Below are 19,814 nucleotides of genomic sequence, written 5' to 3' on the forward strand. Positions count from 1 at the left end.
CTGAATTGAAGATAGGCTACAGTATTAACAGGAGGGAAGTTGGAAGGAGAAGCCATATTTTCTGATAGGAAGCCTACTATTTTAACACCAGCTACATCCTGAAAAAAATAGGCCAACACCATATGAGTGGCCTGCTAATGTACCTTTCTGGACCTTCTAAGCTGTGGAGAATAGACCCAAACGGTTGGATAATCAGGCCTATGCAGTTACTTTGGCATGAAACAAAACAGGAAGTGTGAGTGGTTATTCAAATTAGCCTACATCACTGCAGTGTATAATAACTGTGTATTCACTTGATAATAATACATTCCTCATTGCACTGTGTTGTAGCCCAGGTAAAATAGTTTTCTAAAAAGTAGGACTAATCAATAGTGCTTTGTGTGCCCGGGGATAAATCTAATAACCCTAGATTTTGAAGATCCTTGATTAGGTGACAGTACAGAATGTCAGCTTTTATTTTATAACCCAAAACACAACTAAAACAAACTGCAAATGCATCCAACGACTTTGTAGTCATTGTGTGCAAGGAATATGGGACCAAATATTAAACTTTTGACTACCTTAGAAATCAATTTGTCCAAATACTTATTTGACTTCTTCATGTGGGGGGGCGTGTAAACGACTAGATACATAAAGTGCTTTCATTTCTAAGGTAAAACCCTCAAATACAGAATGTCACCTTTTACTGTCGCCCCATATTAAACATTTGAACTCAAATCCCAAACGCTGGAGTATAGAGACAAAAATGTTAGCTTCACTGTCCAAATACATATGGAGGGGAGTGTATATACAGGCATGAGTTAAGACAACCAAAATCATAAGGTGTTTTATGAAAAACAAATGTCTGTCTTTTGATCCAAATTTAATAGCTACAAAATGATGTTCTCATGGAGTATCATTCCTTGAGCCCACTCTTGGATAGCATCTAACAGTGTGACTTTCACACATCTCCATTCCATTTAAGAGTCACGGTAAACAGATAATAAATCAAGAATAAGGACAAAATTAACAGCTGCATTTACTAGAATCTGCAGACAATTGTCAGATTGTTAGTTATTCAAATAGAAAAAAAGAAACAGTAAATATACATTGCCTTCTCTAGCCTATAAAGCTACCTGGCCTGACATCCATATCTTCTTAGCTACAGCACTGAATTAGACAAAAAGTACAGAATTCGACAAGTACAATAGTTCCATTTTTAATAAGAACAAAGAAAGTCGGCACAAGCAAGAATAAACCGTCACTCTACAATTGAATTTGCCCATAAATTGCACCTCCACTACCAAGAGGCTTATGATACAGGAGGAAATCACTGGTTGGACTGCCAAATGAGGCAACCCTATATCATCATCAATATCACCACATTCACTGTAATAATGGAAATGTTTTGAAATGTCTTTCCTATAACAAATGTGAGAATAATCCAAAGATTACATCAGGCACCAGGTGGAATAACAGTTTTCATTAAATGATAGGCCCATAACATGATCAGTCAGGACACATGAAATTCAAGTATCAAAATGATTAAGAGGACACTAACTAGCTGTAGAGGAAACTACAACGACAGTAAGAATTATGGAGAAAAAAAACATGACACAATCAACAATACATAGGCCAGGGGTAGGCAACCCGAGTCCTGGAGTGCCACAGACACTTCATGTTTTTGATTTAACCGACCTGAAGACCAGGTGTGTTGAACTTAGGCTATCGCTGAACTTAGCTCAGTTGGTCATGTGTGGTGCCTAGTTGGAACAAAATCCCAAAGTACCTGAGGCACTCCTGGAACAGGGGGTTGCCTACCCCTGCATTGGGCAATGTTTTGCATTTAAGGCAGTGATATTTCTTCCAAAAAGTAGTAACTAGATAGCTATGCTCATTCCATGTTAAATACAAATTAAGCCCCAACGTGACCCCCCGCCAATGTTTTCTTGTACAAAATAAAGTCTTGAAACATTTGAGTGAGAATCAGAGTTCATATGGCCAGCGGTGGGTAGTGTTCTGGATGTTTTTGGTCTTCTTCACAGTGAGGGTTGTCAGGGCTTATCAGACTGGAGCATGGTGGTGTCACTCAGGCTATTGTCTGGCACAAAACCTAAACAGTTGGCACAGATCTGGCACAGCGTTGTTTGTTTGTTCTATTTGTTCAGTTAACGGTTGCCTTTCATGGCCTCCTTAGCAGCCAAGATTAGAGGTGTAAGACTGGAGAGGGGTTTTGCCAGCTTCAGGAAGGGATGCTAGACAAAAAGAAGAGAAGGAGGAGAAAGAGAGTAAAGGGTTAACATTGAAGCTCATCTCTATTGTAGTACATGCAGACAGGGTAATTATGGAGTATATACAGCCAAATCCAACCAGTCAAGTTGACACAAGAGTAGAAGAGCAAATCACAAAAGAAGCCATAGATAGGATGGGTCATCACCTGCAGCAGCTCTTTGCCCCCACCTCTCTTCTCCACATCCATTTCCAGGCAGAGGTTAAGGAAGTCTCTGAATATGGGAGACAGTTTCTCTGGGTTCTGCAGTTCTGGAGTCCCATTTGTGGCAATCAGGTACAGTGCCTGGGGGAGAGGAGAGTGGGAAGAAGAGAACTGTGAGGTTCTGGAAAAGTATCTTACATCCATGTCAGTATCACTATGGAACTAGCTTTTGATGTACTGTGATATAGTAAAAGAAATAAATGGCATTTAGGAGGGTGCTGCTCTATGGTTCACTTACTCTTAGCGGGTTCTCATTGAGGTATGGAGGCTCCCCCTCAACCATCTCAATGGCCATGATGCCCAGGGACCAGATATCAACCTTAGGCCCATAGGCTTTCCGGGTCACCACCTCAGGTGCCATCCAGTAAGGCGTACCCACCATGGTGCTGCGCTTGCTCTGCTCTGGAGTGATCTGGGCGCAGAAACCAAAATCGGCTGCACAGAGAGAAGGGAGGTGGAATTCAGAGAGAGATGGAGACATATGTTAGTGAGGGACTGAAGGGTAGCATACAAACAGTAGCACCAGCTTCTAATAGTCATTTGTTAACTATCCTTGCCAAATTGGTACTTATCTTTCATAGGATGCAGATGGCAAATTCCAGCTATAAATATGAATATAGAACAGTTTTACAACATCAAAGCGAATCCATACACCCGCAGACTTTCAATAAGGTAAATATCCACCCCCAACTATTAGGGCTGTTACTTCCTCTACATAGGCCATGGCTAGCCTGGGGTTGTTTAGTGGGAGAGGGAGACTCACTGAGCTTGACAGAGCCATCCATTCCCAGTAGCACGTTGTCACTCTTGATGTCACGATGGATGACCTGGTTCGCATGAAGGAACTCCAGTGCTTGTAAACACTTCAGATGGGGAAACCAACGGCAGAGAGAGAGCAATGGAGCGAGAGGGGATGAAGAAACAACGGTTAATATTTCCACATAAAATAAAGGCTCTAAATGTGAACACCCAAGTTACCCACCCAGCCACTGTTAAAGGGTAAACAGGTCAAGGTTAATGCAGTGTGCCATATAAGAGCTGGTCACCTCTCTGCAAACAGCAGCTATCTGAGCCTCGTCCATGCAGGTCTCTGTCACCACATCAGTCAGCGAACCACCAGCCAAATACTCCATCACCACATAGAGCTCCTCTCCCACCAGGAAACTAACAAACACACAGACACCAAAGCCGGAGAGGTTGTTAGGGTATATTGTATTGTACAATATCGTACACCCAGTAGTGTTCCACCATCACCAGAAAGTTAGGTTTGGCACACCCAACTTACACCAAAGTTAGTGCTGTTAAGCTTAATTATATATTTGATCATTCTATTACCTGTCTACATAGTTGACAATGTTCGGATTCTTTAACTCTTTCATCACCATAATCTCATTGATGATCAGCTCCTTCTTGGGCTGCTTCTGTAGGTTGATCTGTTTAATGGCCACCTGTGAGAAACAGACAGAAATAAGGAAAGGTTCAAATTGATCATCTAAAATGGGTGTGTGATTAGTTATCCTGCAATCTCTCAACTCCTGCCAGGCTTACAGTTTTCAAACGCTTTCCCCATTTCTGTCTCTTTGTATCTAGTCTCTGCCGCACTTTGCACATCTTTCCACAACTCTCAAGGTCTCCTTCCCTTTACTTATTCTCCTCAATCCACCCATTCCCGGTCAGTCGACCAATGACAACCCTTAATTCCCCTTTACCTCCTGTCCGGTGGCGACGTCAATGGCTGTGAACACTGTCCCTGAAGCCCTGTGTGGAGACGATGGTTACATATTTTTAATAACTTGGACACACACACACACACCCCAATTACCACCTTCAAATAAACTTACCCCTGTCCAATTTTTTCATATCTTGTGTACTTCTTTCTGGGATCTCCAATGCTGACAATAGTTCCTGTGGGCAAAGATAAAGTTATAAAGACCAACACTAAATTATCCTGACAAGAGGGTTATATTAATAACTACCAGTAAAATTGTCACGTTGCTATTGTAAGAAATGTAGTGTGTTTACTCAGTTTGTCCATGATCTCCTCGTCTGACATCTTGCCCTTCTTCTTCTGTCTGTCTAGAGCCTTGGAGGCTGCGTCTCCATCTGGACACGTGGCTGGAGCAGGGATGGGGTCAATGACGGAGCGAGTGTAAACCTGCAGGAGAAACACACACACAATAAATAAATAAATAAATAAATAAGAAAGAGAATATGAGCGACTGAGAAAGAGCAAAAGAAAACTGAGGTGAGCTCCCGTCAAAATGACTCACACTCTTAGTGTATTCTGGACGTGGTGCCACAATGGGTGGGGGAGTTTCATCATCATCGTCGTCATCAATGTCCTTGATACTGATCGATGAGGGTTCCGTGCCCTTTTTGACCAGCTATTGCAGAAAAGAAGATAACAATAGACATTACATATATAGCCCACACATATTTCATTCACACATTTTCAGGGCTGCTATGAATGAGGTCAAGGACCAAGAAATCCCAGCCCCATAGTATTCAGGTAGCTAGTAAGGGAAAGGGGGATACCTAGTCAGTTGTACAACTGAATGCCTTCAACTGAAACGTGTCTTCCACATTTACCCCAACATCTCTGAATCAGAGAGGTGCGGGGGGCTGCCTTAATCGACATCCACATCTTTCACACCCGGAGAACAGGGGCAGAACGACAGATTTTTAAGTAATCACTAGAAAGAAGTCAGTACTTACAGAGTGGGGTCCTGCAGGGAAACCCTCCTTTTCTAAAAATGAAAAGGGAGAGGGAAATAATTGCAGTCTTGAAAGAGTCTATAACAATCTTAGAAAACAGCAAAGTGTCATTGATTGAGAAAGCTCACCAGAGGAGGAGAAACTGAGGTATTTCTGGCGGCCGTTGCCCGTAGAATCATAGAATTTGAGCACGTCGAGAACAGCCTGTGGGTTCTTCTTCTGCTCTGATTTGGTGATGTTTGACGTCTGGAGGAGCCGTGCCCATTGCTCTGGCATGCCCTATCAGAGAGGAGGATACAAAGAGATGGGGTCAGGGGTCAATCAACTAACTCGGGAAGAATCCAAAACAAGCAGTACTATGGTCCACCAGACTGGGATTTGAGTATCCCTGGAATAAGAGCTGAAAAGTCGGAAGAAAGTGACCCTACTTACAGTGAACTCCCCAGTGACAGCATCAAAGCCAACGTGGATGGTGTGTTCAAAGTCTGAAGGCGGAGAGATCTCTGGTCGTTCTTTGTCCCGGTCTTTCTTTCTACCACCTGAAAGTCATCAAATAAACCATCATTACATTCTCTGTTAATAAATGTGCTGAAATGTAATCAGATCCAACAACGGATAGACTGAAATTGAAAAGAGCGAAATTCAACCGCTCCCATCACTGGATAGTCTGATGCATACAGATGGAAACTAACATAAAATGGATTGGTTCTGAACTAAGATACACTGAATGAAATGTAGCCTCTTAATACACCTTTAAAAAATGGCTGAGGCTGTGGCTCCATAGGTAACTGTCCCATCCAGCCCCCTGGATCTTTTTTTCCCCCAGAGCTGAAGATCCGAATCACGTTCTGCACATGCGTTTCTCTACTTTCACATTTCTCACTGTCAATTGTGAATAAGAATTTTTCAAGTTCTAGCGGTGAAACATCCATGCAGCATCTGCATACCAACCATTTGATCTCAACTAGGTTCAGAGATAAGCATTTAGGTTAGATCTTCTTGAGTTATACAGTGTTGTTTGGAATTATGTACAGAGGGCAAATTTTAGAGCAGATGATGTTAACTGTAGCATAGTCCGTGTTTAGTTTCAATCAAAGCACTTATTTTGTCTAGTGGCGCGGGCATGACAGAAAAATGCGACCATTCGCACAATCATCCTAAAATCTTATAAGAAATTAGGTGTTTTTTTGTATTCCAGTAACGTTATACCAGGGATGAGCAACTTTGAAGGGGGTGGGGGCCACAAAAAACTGTAATCCTGCAATTCTACACATTTTGCCATAGGGTGGCGTGAAATGTTCGCAGTTTTGAATCTGAGTGAGACTGACTAATACAAATCAATGGGGGCCCCCCGGCTGGTAACTTAACCATGATAACAAGTTTAGATCGTTTTCTAAGTTAAACTAACTGCCAGCTTACACATTTTAGTAGACATGGGCAAATTGACTGACATAAGAAAAAAAACTGCTGATGCACAACCAAATTTCAAAATTGCACCTTGTGTGTTCTACTATTCTAACTTGCAACAGTAAGTTGAGACTCCGACTGAAGGAATTGATCCAAGTGACTTCAAAGCCCGCAGGCCACCAGTTCCCCATCCCTGCGTAATACTATGCTATTATATTTGGTACTGTTATGTAGAATGATATCATTACCGTGTGATCTTGCAGACATTTATTCAGCTTTGATCTAACATGAGCAGAATCTAATATGCGCAGAAGCTTCGGGACGCTTTAGCTGTCTGTAAGATGGTCCAGAAAAGTTGGATCCACAGCCACTCCGTCACAAAAATAGGACAGTTGACCCATGCTTAAAAGCAGTGGTTCCCAAACAGGGACACTAGGACCCCAGGGGGTACTGGGCCTATCCACCAGGGGTACTTGAGAAGACTCATGAGACCATAGGCCTACTGGTAAAATGCACGAGGGGGTACTTCAGGGGTACTCTGGGCAGAATATAATTCAGTTGGTGGTACAGTAACCGAAAAAGGTTGGGAACCACTGCTTTAGATCCCCTGCCAGTGCACCACCTCTATAGACTCGTGTCTCACCTTTCTCTGCTCCTGAGAAAATTGAGATTATCTTGTTGCGGGGTTTCCTTTCTTCTGGAACTGAGGGCAGGGGCTTGGAGCTGTGATTGGCTGAGAGCGGGTCCTTGCTGGAGCCTGTGCTGAAGATGGTGCTGCTCATCCTGACTGGGGGGGCCGGGGGCTTGTCCTCGGGATCCCCGTTATCACACATGGCCGCAGGGAGCGGGAAGGACAAAAAGAGGGTAACAAAGAGACAGGAGGAAAGAAAGCGCTAATGTGCACAATAGACAGAGGTGGGTGCAGAGAGATCAGGAATGGGAATCAGAATAGAAGGAGAGCATGGGGTGATATCTGCAAGACAAACAGAGACATGATCAGTTTAACTACACAAATGACAGGTGAACAAGAACACATGCACATTGCATAACATATTAGGTGGTATTTGCTTTTGAAGAGGCCAGACCAATTTTATGGTTGTAAACCTGTTCATTTTTATCTTGAGGTGAAACTGACTTTACGCCGCAGAGGAACACCTTTATCTAGACAGGAAGATTGCTGTCAGAACTCATTTTCTCTCTGGCATGTTTTCAGCATTCCACTATGACTATGCAGAGATATGAACTTAGATCAGATTTCCTATATTATCATAGCACACATTGTCATTCACCCTCGAAACATAGGCATACAGTAGCAGTCAAGTTTGGATACTCATTCACTCATTCAAGGGTTTTCCTTTGTTTTACTATTTTCTACATTGTAGAATAATAGTGAAGACATCAAAATTATGAACACATATGGAATCATTTAGTAACCAAACAAGAGTTAAACAAATCAAAATATATTTTATATGAGATTCTTCAAAGTAGCCACCCTTAGCCTTGACAGATTTGCACACTCTTGGCATTCTCTCAACCAGATTCATGAGGTTGTCACCTGGAATGCATTTCAATTAACAGGTGTGCCTTGTTAAAAGTTAATTTGTGGAATTTCTTTCCTTCTTAATGCATTTGAGCTAAACAGTTGTGTTGTGACAAGGTTGGGGTATACAGAAGATAGCCCTATTTGGTAAAAGACCAAGTCCATATTATGGCAAGAACAACTCAAATAAGCAAAGAGAAACGACAGTCATTACAGATCAGTCAATACGGAAAGTGCAGTTGTTCAAGTGCAGTTGCAAAAACCATCACGCGCTATGATGAAACTGGCTCTCATGAGGACCGCCACAGGAAAGGAAGACCCAGAGTTACCTCTGCTGCAGTGGATAAGTTCATTAGAGTTAACGGCACCTCAGATTGCAGCCCAAATAAATGCTTCACAAAGTTCAAGTAACAGACATCTAAACAACTGTTCTGAGACTGCATAAATCAGGCCTTCCTGGTCAAATTGCTGCAAAGAAACCACTACTAAAGGACACCAATAAGAAGAAACTTGCTTAGGCCAAGAAACACGAACAATGGACAATAGACCGGTGGAAATCTGTCCTTTGGTCTGATGAGCCCAAATGTGAGATTTTTGTTTCCAACAGCTGTGTCTTTGTGAGACCCAGAGTAGGTTAACGGATGATCTCTGCATGTGTGGTTCCCACTGTGAAGCATGTAGGAGGTGGTATTATGGTGTGGGGGTGCTTTGCTGGTGACAGTGATTTATTTAGAATTCAAGGCACACTTTTTTTTTTTCACCTTTATTTAACCAGGTAGGCAAGTTGAGAACAAGTTCTCATTTACAATTGCGACCTGGCCAAGATAAAGCAAAGCAGTTTGACACATACAACAACACAGAGTTACACATGGAGTAAAACAAACATACAGTCAATAATACAGTAGAAAAATAAGTCTATATACAATGTGAGCAAATGAGGTGAGGTAAGGGAGGTAAAGGCAAAAAAAGGCCATGGTGGCGAAGTACATACAATATGGCAAATAAAACACTGGAATGGTAGATTTGCAGTGGAAGAAAGTGCAAAGTAGAAATAATGGTGTGCAAAGGAGCAAAATAAATAAATAAATACAGTAGGGGAAGAGGTAGTTGTTTGGGCTAAACTATAGATGGGCTATGTACAGGTGCTGTAATCTGTGAGCTGCTCTGACAGCTGGTGCTTAAAGCTAGTGAGGGAGATAAGTGTTTCCAGTTTCAGAGATTTTTGTAGTTCGTTCCAGTCATTAGCGGCAGAGAACTGGAAGGAGAGGCGGCCGAAGGAGGAATTGGCTTTGGGAGTGACCAGAGAGATATACCTGCTGGAGCACGTGCTACAGGTGGGTGCTGCTATGGTGACCAGCGAGCTGAGATAAGGGGGGACTTTACATAGCAGGGTCTTGTAGATGACCTGGAGCCAGTGGGTTTGGCGACGAGTATGAAGCGAGGGCCAGCCAACGAGAGCGTACAGGTCGCAGTGGTGGGTAGTATATGGGGCTTTGGTGACAAAACGGATAGCACTGTGATAGACTGCATCCAATTTATTGAGTAGAGTGTTGGAGGCTATTATGTAAATGACATCGCCGAAGTCAAGGATCGGTAGGATGGGCAGTTTTACGAGGGTATGTTTGGCAGCATGAGTGAAGGATGCTTTGTTGCGAAATAGGAAGCCAATTCTAGATTTAACTTTGGATTGGAGATGTTTGATGCGAGTCTGGAAGGAGAGTTTACAGTCTAACCAGACACCTAGGTATTTGTAGTTGTCCACATATTCTAAGTCAGAACCGTCCAGAGTAGTGATGCTGGACGGGCGGGCAGGTGCAGGCAGCGATCGGTTGAAGAGCATGCATTTAGTTTTACTTGCATTTACGAGCAGTTGGAGGCCACGGAAGGAGAGTTGTATGGCATTGAAGCTCGTCTGGAGGGTTGTTAACACAGTGTCCAAAGGGCCAGAAGTATACAGAATGGTGTCGTCTGCGTAGAGGTGGATCAGAGACTCACCAGCAGCAAGAGCGACATCATTGATGTATACAGAGAAAAGAGTCAGCCCAAGAATTGAACCCTGTGGCACCCCCATAGAGACTGCCAGAGGTCCGGACAACAGGCCCTCCGATTTGACACACTGAACTCTATCAGAGAAGTAGTTGGTGAACCAGGCGAGGCAATCATTTGAGAACCAAGACTATTGAGTCTGCCGATGAGGATGTGGTAATTGACAGAGTCGATAGCCTTGGCCAGGTCAATGAATACGGCTGCACAGTATTGCTTCTTATCGATGGCGGTTAAGATATCGTTTAGGGCCTTGAGCGTGGCTGAGGTGCACCCATGACCAGCTCTGAAACCAGATTGCATGGCGGAGAAGGTGCGGTGGGATTCGAAACAGTCGGTAATCTGTTTGTTGACTTGGCTTTCGAAGACCTTAGAAAGGCAGGGTAGGATAGATATGTCTGTAGCAGTTTGGGTCAAGAGTGTCCCCCCCCTTTGAAGATGGGGATGACCGCAGCTGCTTTCCAATCTTTGAGAATCTCAGACGACACGAAAGAGAGGTTGAACAGGCTAGTAATAGGGGTTGCAACAATTTCGGTAGATATTTTTTAGAAAGAAAGGGTCCAGATTGTCTAGCCCGGCTGATTTGTAGGGGTCCAGATTTTGCCGCTCTTTCAGAACATCAGCGGACTGGATTTGGGAGAAGGAGAAATGGGGAAGGCTTGGGCGAGTTGCTGTGGGGGGTTGCAGTGCTGTTGACCGGGGTAGGGGTAGCCAGGTGGAAAGCATGGCCAGCAGTAGAAAAATGCTTATTGAAATTCTCAATTATAGTGGATTTATCAGTGGTGACAGAGTTTCCTATCCTCAGTGCAGTGGGCAGCTGGGAGGAGGTGCTCTTATTCTCCATGGACTTTACAGTGTCCCAGAACTTTTTTGGAGTTTGTGTTGCAGGAAGCAAATTTCTGCTTGAAAAAGCTAGCCTTGGCTTTTCTAATTGCCTGTGTATACTGGTTTCTAACTTCCCTGAAAAGTTGCATATCACGGGGGCTGTTTGATGCTAATGCAGAACGCCACAGGATGTTTTGTGTTGGTTAAGGGCAGTCAGGTCTGGAGAGAACCAAGGGCTATATCTGTTCCTGGTTCTAAATGTCTTGAATGGGGCATGCTTATTTAAGATGGTGAGGAAGGCATTTAAAAAAATAACCAGGCATCCTCTACTGACGGGATGAGGTCAATATCCTTCCAGGATACCTGGGCCAGGTCGATTAGAAAGGCCTGCTCGCTGAAGTGTTTCAGGGAGCGTTTGACAGTGATGAGTGGAGGTCGTTTGACCGCTGACCCATTACGGATGCAGGTAATGAGGCAGTGATCGCTGAGATCTTGGTTGAAAAGAGCAGAGGTGCATTTAGAGGGCAAGTTGGTTAGGATGATATCTATGAGGGTGCCCGTGTTTACGGCTTTGGGGTGGTACCTGGTAGGTTCATTGATAATTTGTGTGAGATTGAGGGCATCAAGCTTAGATTGTAGGATGGCTGGGGTGTTAAGCATGTCCCAGTTTAGGTCACCTAGCAGCACGAGCTCTGAAGATAGATGGGGGCAATCAGTTCACATATGGTGTCCAGAGCACAGCTGGGGGCAGAGGGTGGTCTATAGCAGGCGGCAACGGTGAGAGACTTGTTTTTAGAGAGGTGGATTTTTAAAAGTAGAAGTTCAAATTGTTTGGGTACAGACCTGGATAGTAGGACAGAACTCTGCAGGCTCTCTCTGCAGTAGAGTGCAACACCGCCCCCTTTGGCCGTTCTATCTTGTCTGAAAATGTTGTAGTTAGGGATGGAGATTTCAGAGTTTTTGGTGGTCTTCCTAAGCCAGGATTCAGACACGGTTAGGACATCCAGGTTGGCAGAGTGTGCTAAAGCAGTGAATAAAACAAACTTAGGGAGGAGGCTTCTAATGTTAACATGCATGAAACTAAGGCTATTACGGTTACAGAAGTCATCAAAAGAGAGCGCCTGGGGAATAGGAGTGAAGCTAGGCACTTCAGGGCCTGGATTCACCTCTACATCGCCAGAGGAACAGAGGGGGAGTAGGATAAGGGTACGGCTAAAAGCTATGAGAATTGGTCGTCTAGGACGTCCGGAACAGAGAGTAAAAGGAGCAGGTTTCTGGGGGCGATAAAATAGCTTCAAGGTATAATGTACAGACAAAGGTATGGTAGGATGTGAATACAGTGGAGGTAAACCTAGGCATTGAGTGATGAGAGAGATATTGTCTCTAGAAACATCATTGAAACCAGGTGATGTCATCGCATGTGTGGGTGGTGGAACTGAAAGGTTGGATAAGGTATAATGATCAGGGCTAGAGGCGCTACAGTGAAATATGCCAATAAACACTAACCAGAACAGCAATGGACAAGGCATATTGACATTAAGGAGAGGCATGCTTAGCCGAGTGATCATAAGGGTCCAGTGAGTAGTGAGGTTGGTTGGGGTCACGGCGATTCAGACAGCTAGCCGGGCCATGGGTAGCAAGCTGGCAGAAGATGGTCTGTTTTTAGCCACCTCGTGCGTTTCCGTCAGTAGATTAGTGGGGTTCCGTGTGTTAGAGGAGACCAATCCAATTGGAAAAATAATTATATAGTGGCCCAAGAAAATTGTCCGATAGACCTATTCAGATGGCAGCCGATAAGACAGCTTAACCGGCATGGCTTCCAGAGCATTCTGCAGCAATACACCATCCAATCTGGTTTGTGCTTAGTGGGACTATCATTTGTTTTTCAACAGGACAATGATCCAAAACACACCTCTAGACTGTGCAAGGTCTATTTGACCAAGAAGGAGAGTGATGGAGTGCTGCATCAGATGACCTAGCCTCCACAATCACCCGAACTCAACCAAATTGAAATGGTTTGGGATGAGTTGGACTGCAGAGTGAAGGAAAAGCAGCCAACAAGTGCTCAGCATGTGGGAACTCCTTCAAGAATGTTGGAAAAGCATTCCTCATGAAGCTGGTTGAGAAAATGCCAAGTGTGTGCAAAGCTGTCATCAAGGCAAAGGGTGGCTACTTTGAAGAATCTCAAATATAAAATATATTTTAATTTGTTTAACACTTTTTTGGTTACTACATGATTCCATGTGTTATTTCATAGTTTTAATGTCTTCACTATTATTCTACAATGTAGAAAAAAGTAAAACAAATTAAGAAGGTGTGTCCAAACATTTGACTGGTACTGCAATTCTGGGAAGAACAACACTGGATGGGTGTGTTGCAGAGGCAATCGGAAGGGACTGGGCAAGAAAATAGGTAGGTCTAGAATTGATTATATGCACCTCAACAGTAATTACTGTCATTTTTCAGAAAGGTGTTGGATACAGAGCTAAGAAAGGCAGTAGAAGTGCAGACTGTGGTGGGTTTTTAGAGGGTTAATCATTTTTGTAGTAGAGATCAACAACAGGGAGGGTTGGGTGGAGAAGCAGCATCATAAAAAGCAGCCACATTACTAGCATGTAACTGTCTCTCTTTCATTGTATCCTTTGTCATCTCCATCTGATGTAAAAGTGACCAGGTGAAAGCCAATTCATTACAAAAGGATGTCCACTAGAGCGGAATCCATGTCAGACTATCGAGAAACAATAAATCAACTGGGTATGATCATGACCATCATCATAATCACCTTTCAGATCATTAACCAGCTAGTCAGGAAGGAGAGAAGAAAGTAGAGGAATACATATAAATTCTCTCACTCGGCCATCATTGTAAATAAGAATTTGTTCTTAACTGACTTGCCTAGTTAAATAAAGGTACAAAAAAAGTTTTAAATATACCATTGACCTAATGTTAGGTCAAGGTTTCTGAAATGTTCAACACAGTAGGGAACTAGATCACCCCCTATGACTTCCAAACGTGTATTTCCAAGATGGAAAATGCATTCTAGAGACACTGTGTAAGATCAGATGCTCCTCTGTGAAAGATCAAACGTAATACTTGCAGGTGAACCTAGCTAAATAGTTAGGCCTGATTACACGAAGATATTAAGTCTAGGCTAGTTAGCTAATTATTTTACCTATTCAACTAAGATACCTAAAGCAAGCTAGGCTAACAGTTGTCCGAAGTTCAGTCAGCCAGCTAGCTAACGTTAATTGCATATAGTTAGCTAGCTAACAACATCAGAATTAGCTAGCTTGCGCTGTTATTTCTAGCGCTAGATTAACAAACTAGTTTATCTCCAAGGACGAAAGCCAGACAATAACGAACCCTGCTTGACAATACCAATGTACATTTGGTAAGCAACAGAACGACATTAGCTAGATAATATAGCGCGTTTGCTCGGTGCCGGTAATAACTTACGGGTATTTTATTTGCTAGCCAATGATGTCGACTCGCAACTCACCAGGCAGACTCCATACACCACAGAAAACTTGGGTCCAAATCCTCGACGCTGTGAAAGCTTTAATTTGTACATACGTTTAAAAAAAAAGTTATGATATGATGTAGAGTTTACAGAATTATACAGAGTAAAACAATGTATGATTTCAACAGTTCCTATATAACTTTTTCGTCATTCTTTGTCGACCGGGAGGATTCTTCTTCTTTGGTATCATGGCATTTTGTTTGTGCATGCTGCCACCTACTGTGCGGTAGTATTTTTATTTTTTATTTTATTTCACCTTTATTTAACCAGGTAAACTAGTTGAGAACAAGTTCTCATTTACAACTGCGACCTGGCCAAGATAAAGCAAAGCAGTTCAACACATACAACAACACAGAGTTACACATGGAATAAACAAACATACAGTCAATAATACAGTAGAAAAAGTCTATATACAGCGTGTGCAAATGAGGTAAGATAAGGGAGGTAAGGCAACAAATAGGCCACGGTGGTGAAGTAATTACAATATACGAATTAAACACTGAAGTGATAGATGTGCAGAAGATGAATGTGCAAGTTGAGATACTGGGGTGCAAAGGAGCAAGATAAATAAATAAATACAGTATGGGGATGAGGTAGTTGGATTGGCTATTTACAGATGGGCTATGTACAGGTGCAGTGATCTGTGAGCTGCTCTGATAGCTGGTGCTTAAAGCTAGTGAGGGAGATATGAGTCTCCAGCTTCAGTGATTTTTGCAGTTCGTTCCAGTCATTGGCAGCAGAGAACTGGAAGGAAAGGCGGCCAAAGGGGGAATTGGCTTTGGGGGTGACCAGTGAGATATACCTGCTGGAGCGCGTGCAACAGGTGGGTGCTGCTATGGTGACCAGTGAGCTGAGATAAGGCGGGGCTTTACCTAGCAAAGACTTGTAGATGACCTGGAGCCAGTGGGTTTGGCGACGAGTATGAAGCGAGGGCCATCCAACGAGAGTGTACAGGTCGCAGTGGTGGGTAGTATATGGGGCTTTGGTGACAAAACGGATGGCACTGTGATAGACTGCATCCAATTTGTTGAGTAGAGTGTTGGAGGCTATTTTGTAAATGACATCGCCGAAGTCGAGGATGGTAGGATGGTCAGTTTTACGAGGGTATATTTGGCAGCATGAGTGAAGGATGCTTTGTTGCAAAATAAGAAGACGATTCTAGATTTAATTTTGGATTGGAGACGCTTAATGTAAGTCTGGAAGGAGAGTTTACAGTCTAGCCAGACACCTAGGTATTTGTAGTTGTCCACATATTCTAAGTCAGAACCGTCCAGAGTAGTGATGCTGGACGGGCGGGCAGGTGCGGGCAGCGATCGGTTGAAGAGCATGCATTTAGTTTTACTTTGGAGGCCACGGAAGGAGAGTTGTATGGCATTGAAGCTCGTCTGGAGGTTAGTTAACACAGTGTTCAAAGAAGGGCCAGAAGTATACAGAATGGTGTCATCTGCGTAGAGGTGGATCAGAGAATCACCCCCAGCAAGAGCAACATCATTGATGTATACAGAGAAGAGAGTCGGCCCAAGAATTGAACCCTGTGGCACCCCCATAGAGACTGCCAGAGGTTCGGACAACAGGCCCTCCGATTTGACACACTGAACTCTATCAGAGAAGTAGTTGGTGAACCAGGCGAGGCAGTCATTTGAGAAACCAAGGCTGTTGAGTCTGCCGATAAGAATGTGGTGATTGACAGAGTTGAAAGCCTTGGCCAGGTCAATGAATACGGCTGCACAGTAATGTCTCTTATCGATGGCGGTTATGATATCGTTTAGGACCTTGAGCGTGGCTGAGGTGCACCCATGACCAGCTCTGAAACCCGATTGCATAGCGGAGAAGGTACGGTGGGTTTCGAAATGGTCGGTAATCTGTTTGTTAACCTGACTTTCGAAGACCTTAGAAAGGCAGGGTAGGATAGATATAGGTCTGTAGCAGTTTGGGTCAAGAGTGTCTCCCCTTTCAAGAGGGGGATGATCGCGGCAGCTTTCCAATCTTTGGGAATCTCAGATGATATGAAAGAGAGGTTGAACAGGCTAGTAATAGGGGTTGCAACAATTTCGGCAGATAATTTTAGAAAGAGAGGGTCCAGATTGTCTAGCCTGGCTGATTTGTAGGGGTCCAGATTTTGCAGCTCTTTCAGAACATCAGCTATCTGGATTTGGGTAAAGGAGAAATGGGGGAGGCTTGGGCGAGTTGCTGTGGGGGGTGCAGGGCAGTTTACCGGGGTAGGGGTAGCCAGGTGGAAAGTATGGCCAGCCGTAGAAAAATGCTTATTGAAATTCTCAATTATAGTGGATTTATTGGTGGTGACAGTGTTTCCTGGTCTCAGCGCAGTATGTGCTCAACCACGTTAACGTGATACAAAAAGTAGGGGGAAAAGGAAACAAAATCGCACGACCAACTAACCCTACACATATATACCATTATATCATAAAAAATAAAAAACACCTATATACCATTATATCATTAAAAAAAATAAACACCACCTACTTCCACTACTTTGACCCTATCTGCTTCTGCACCATGCCACCGACCTGGGAGGACAGGACACCACCACTCAACACACCCTGTAACTCTTCTGAAGTCAAATCTTGTATACCCAAATACTTCTCTGCAGCTGCCACCACAACATATATTTTCTGTGATTCACATTCCGTCATTGAAAATAAGAATTTGTTCTTAACTGACTTGCCTAGTTAAATAAAGGTTAAAAAAAATATACTGAGCACTTGTTGGCTGCTTTTCCTTCACTCTGCGGTCCGACTCATCACACACCATCTCAATTTGGTTGAGGTCGAGGATTGTGGAGGCCAGGTCATCTAATGCATCACTCCATCACTCTCATTCTTGGTGAAATAGCCCTTACACAGCCTGGGGGTGTGTTGGGTCATTGTCCTTTTGAAAAACAAATGATAGTCCCACTAAGCCCAAACCAGATAGGATGGCATATCGCTGCAGAATGCTGTGGTAGCCATGCTGGTTAAGTGTGCATTGAATTCTAAATAAATCACAGACAGTTTCACCAGCAAAGCAACCCCACATCATAACACCATGCTTTACGGTGGGAAATACACATGCGGAGATCATCCGTTCATCCACACCGCGTTTCACAAAGACAAAGAGTTTGCAACCAAAAATCTCAAATTTGGACTCCAGACCAAAGGACAAATTTCCACCGGTCTAATGTCCATTGCTCGTGTTTCTTGGTCCAAGCAAGTCTCTTCTTCTTATTGGTGTCCTTGAGTAGTGGTTTCTTTGCAGCAATTCAACCATGAAGGCCTGATTCACGCAGTCTTCTCTGAACAGTTGATGTTGAGATGTCTGTTACTTGAACTCTTTGAAGCATTTATTTGGGCTGCAATTTCTGAAGCTGGTAACTCTAATGAACTTATTCTCTGCAGCAGAGGTAACTCTGAGTTTTCCAGTCCTGTGGTGGTCCTCATGAGATCCAGTTTCATCATAGTGCTTCATGGTTTTTGCGACTGCACTTGAAGAAACTTTCTTGAAATTTTACGTATTGACTGACCATCATGTCTCAAAGTAAAGATAGATTGTCATTTCCCTTTGCTTATTTGAGCTGTTCATGCCGTAATATGGACTTGGACTTTTGCCAAATAGGGCTATCTTCTGTTTTTCAACAGGACAATGATCCAAAACACACCTCTAGGCTGTGCAAGGTCTATTTGACCAAGAAGGAGAGTGATGGAGTGCTGCATCAGATGACCTGACACCCCCACCCCCCCATCACAACACAACTGATTGGCTCAAACGCATTAAGAAGAAAAGCAATTCCACAAACTACCTTTTAACAAGGCACACCTGTTAATTAAAATGCATTCCAGTTGACTACCTCATGAAGCTGGTTGAGAGAATACCAAGAGTGTGCCTAGCTGTCATGAGTAGGTGTTATAAAACTTTTGACCGGTAGTGTATATCACTCATTGGCCTATCTGTCTGTGTCACAGATACACTACTCACAGGGATCCCTCACCCTCAACCCATCTTCCTCTACTTTATTCACTGCCTCAGCTTATCGATACCTTCTGCACTACTCTGACTCTGGCCACCTCTACCTGCCTCTCTCGCACCGGACATTTCTGATCCCCAGCAACATGGGCACCCCTACAGTTGACACATACAACTTTATCCACCGAAATTACACAAGCCCTCCTGCACACTTCCTACATCTTGGAATCACCCTCCTACACACGACATGACCATAAATGTTGCAGTGGCTTCGGCACACAAGATCTAACAGGATAATTTATATATCCTAACATGACTTTGTCAGGTAAAAACTGAGATTCAAAACTCAAAAGGACTGACAGTGACTCCTCTGTTTCACCACTCTCACTACCGGGTCTGCGTCGCACCAAACGGCGGGCACCACAAACACCAGGAATCCTCAACCTCAATTGCTCCACCTGCACACTTGATGCTACCACAGAAATCACTAATTTCCCCACTTCATTACTCCTCAGAAATCTACAGAAGTCTAGAGAGGACTGATGAATCAAAATATTATTCCCTGGTTATGTCGAGATCCAAACATACAGTCGAAGTCGGAAGTTTACATACACCTTAGCCAAATACATTCACAATTCCTGACATTTAATCTTAGTAAAAATGCCCTTTCTTAGGTCAGTTAGGATCCCCACTTTATTTTAAGAATGTGAAATAATAGTAGAGAGTAATAGTAGAATCAGAATAATAGTAGAGAGAATGATTTATTTCAGCTTTTATATATTTCATCACATTCCCAGTGGGTCAGAAGTTTACATACACTCAATTAGTATTTGGTGGCATTGACTATAAATTGTTTAACTTGGATCAAATGTTTCAGGTAGCCTTCCACAAGAATTTTGGCCCATTCCTCCTGTTAGAGCTGGTGTAACTGAGTCAGGTGTGTAGGCCTCCTTGCTCGTACACGCTTTTTCAGTTCTGACTACACATTTTCTATGGGATTGAGGTCAGGGCTTTGTGATGGCCACTCCAATACCTTGACTTTGTTGTCCTTAAGCCATTTTGCCACAACTTTGGAAGTATGCTTGGGGTCATTGTCCATTTGGAAGACCCATTTGCGACCAAGCTTCAACTTCCTGACTGATGTCTTGAGATGTTGCTTCCATAATCCACATAATTTTCCTCCCTTGTGATGCCATCTATTTTGTGAAGTGCACCAGTCCCTCCTGCAGAAAAGCACCCCCACAACATGACCCATATCTCCCTCACTAACTTTAAGCACCAGCTGTCAGAGCAGCTCACAGATCACTGCACCTGTACATAGCCCATCTGTA

General features: G+C 43.4%; 1 protein-coding gene across 2 annotated transcripts; it reads right to left on the reverse strand.

Annotated features, from left to right (window-relative positions):
- Positions 1-1,182: 1,182 nt before the first annotated feature.
- Positions 1,183-14,743, reverse strand: LOC115192529 (serine/threonine-protein kinase PAK 2). 2 transcript variants are annotated; one of them, XM_029751143.1, is made up of 15 exons: positions 14,503-14,743; positions 7,239-7,568; positions 5,621-5,727; positions 5,317-5,467; positions 5,189-5,220; positions 4,744-4,857; positions 4,496-4,628; positions 4,315-4,378; positions 4,183-4,231; positions 3,809-3,921; positions 3,520-3,637; positions 3,237-3,336; positions 2,712-2,908; positions 2,417-2,554; positions 1,183-2,234 (listed from the first exon to the last, which is right to left on the reverse strand). In XM_029751143.1, exons 2-15 carry the CDS (start codon positions 7,426-7,428, stop codon positions 2,148-2,150), a joined length of 1,593 nt encoding a protein of 530 aa, XP_029607003.1. In that variant the 5' UTR covers positions 7,429-7,568; positions 14,503-14,743; the 3' UTR covers positions 1,183-2,147. The 2 variants fall into 2 exon arrangements, with proteins under 2 accessions (XP_029607003.1, XP_029607004.1); XM_029751144.1 differs by having other exon boundaries at positions 14,460-14,709.
- Positions 14,744-19,814: the final 5,071 nt, after the last annotated feature.

The sequence above is a fragment of the Salmo trutta genome, chromosome 4 (genome assembly GCF_901001165.1).
Source record: "Salmo trutta chromosome 4, fSalTru1.1, whole genome shotgun sequence".
NCBI classification, from domain to species: domain Eukaryota; kingdom Metazoa; phylum Chordata; class Actinopteri; order Salmoniformes; family Salmonidae; genus Salmo; species Salmo trutta.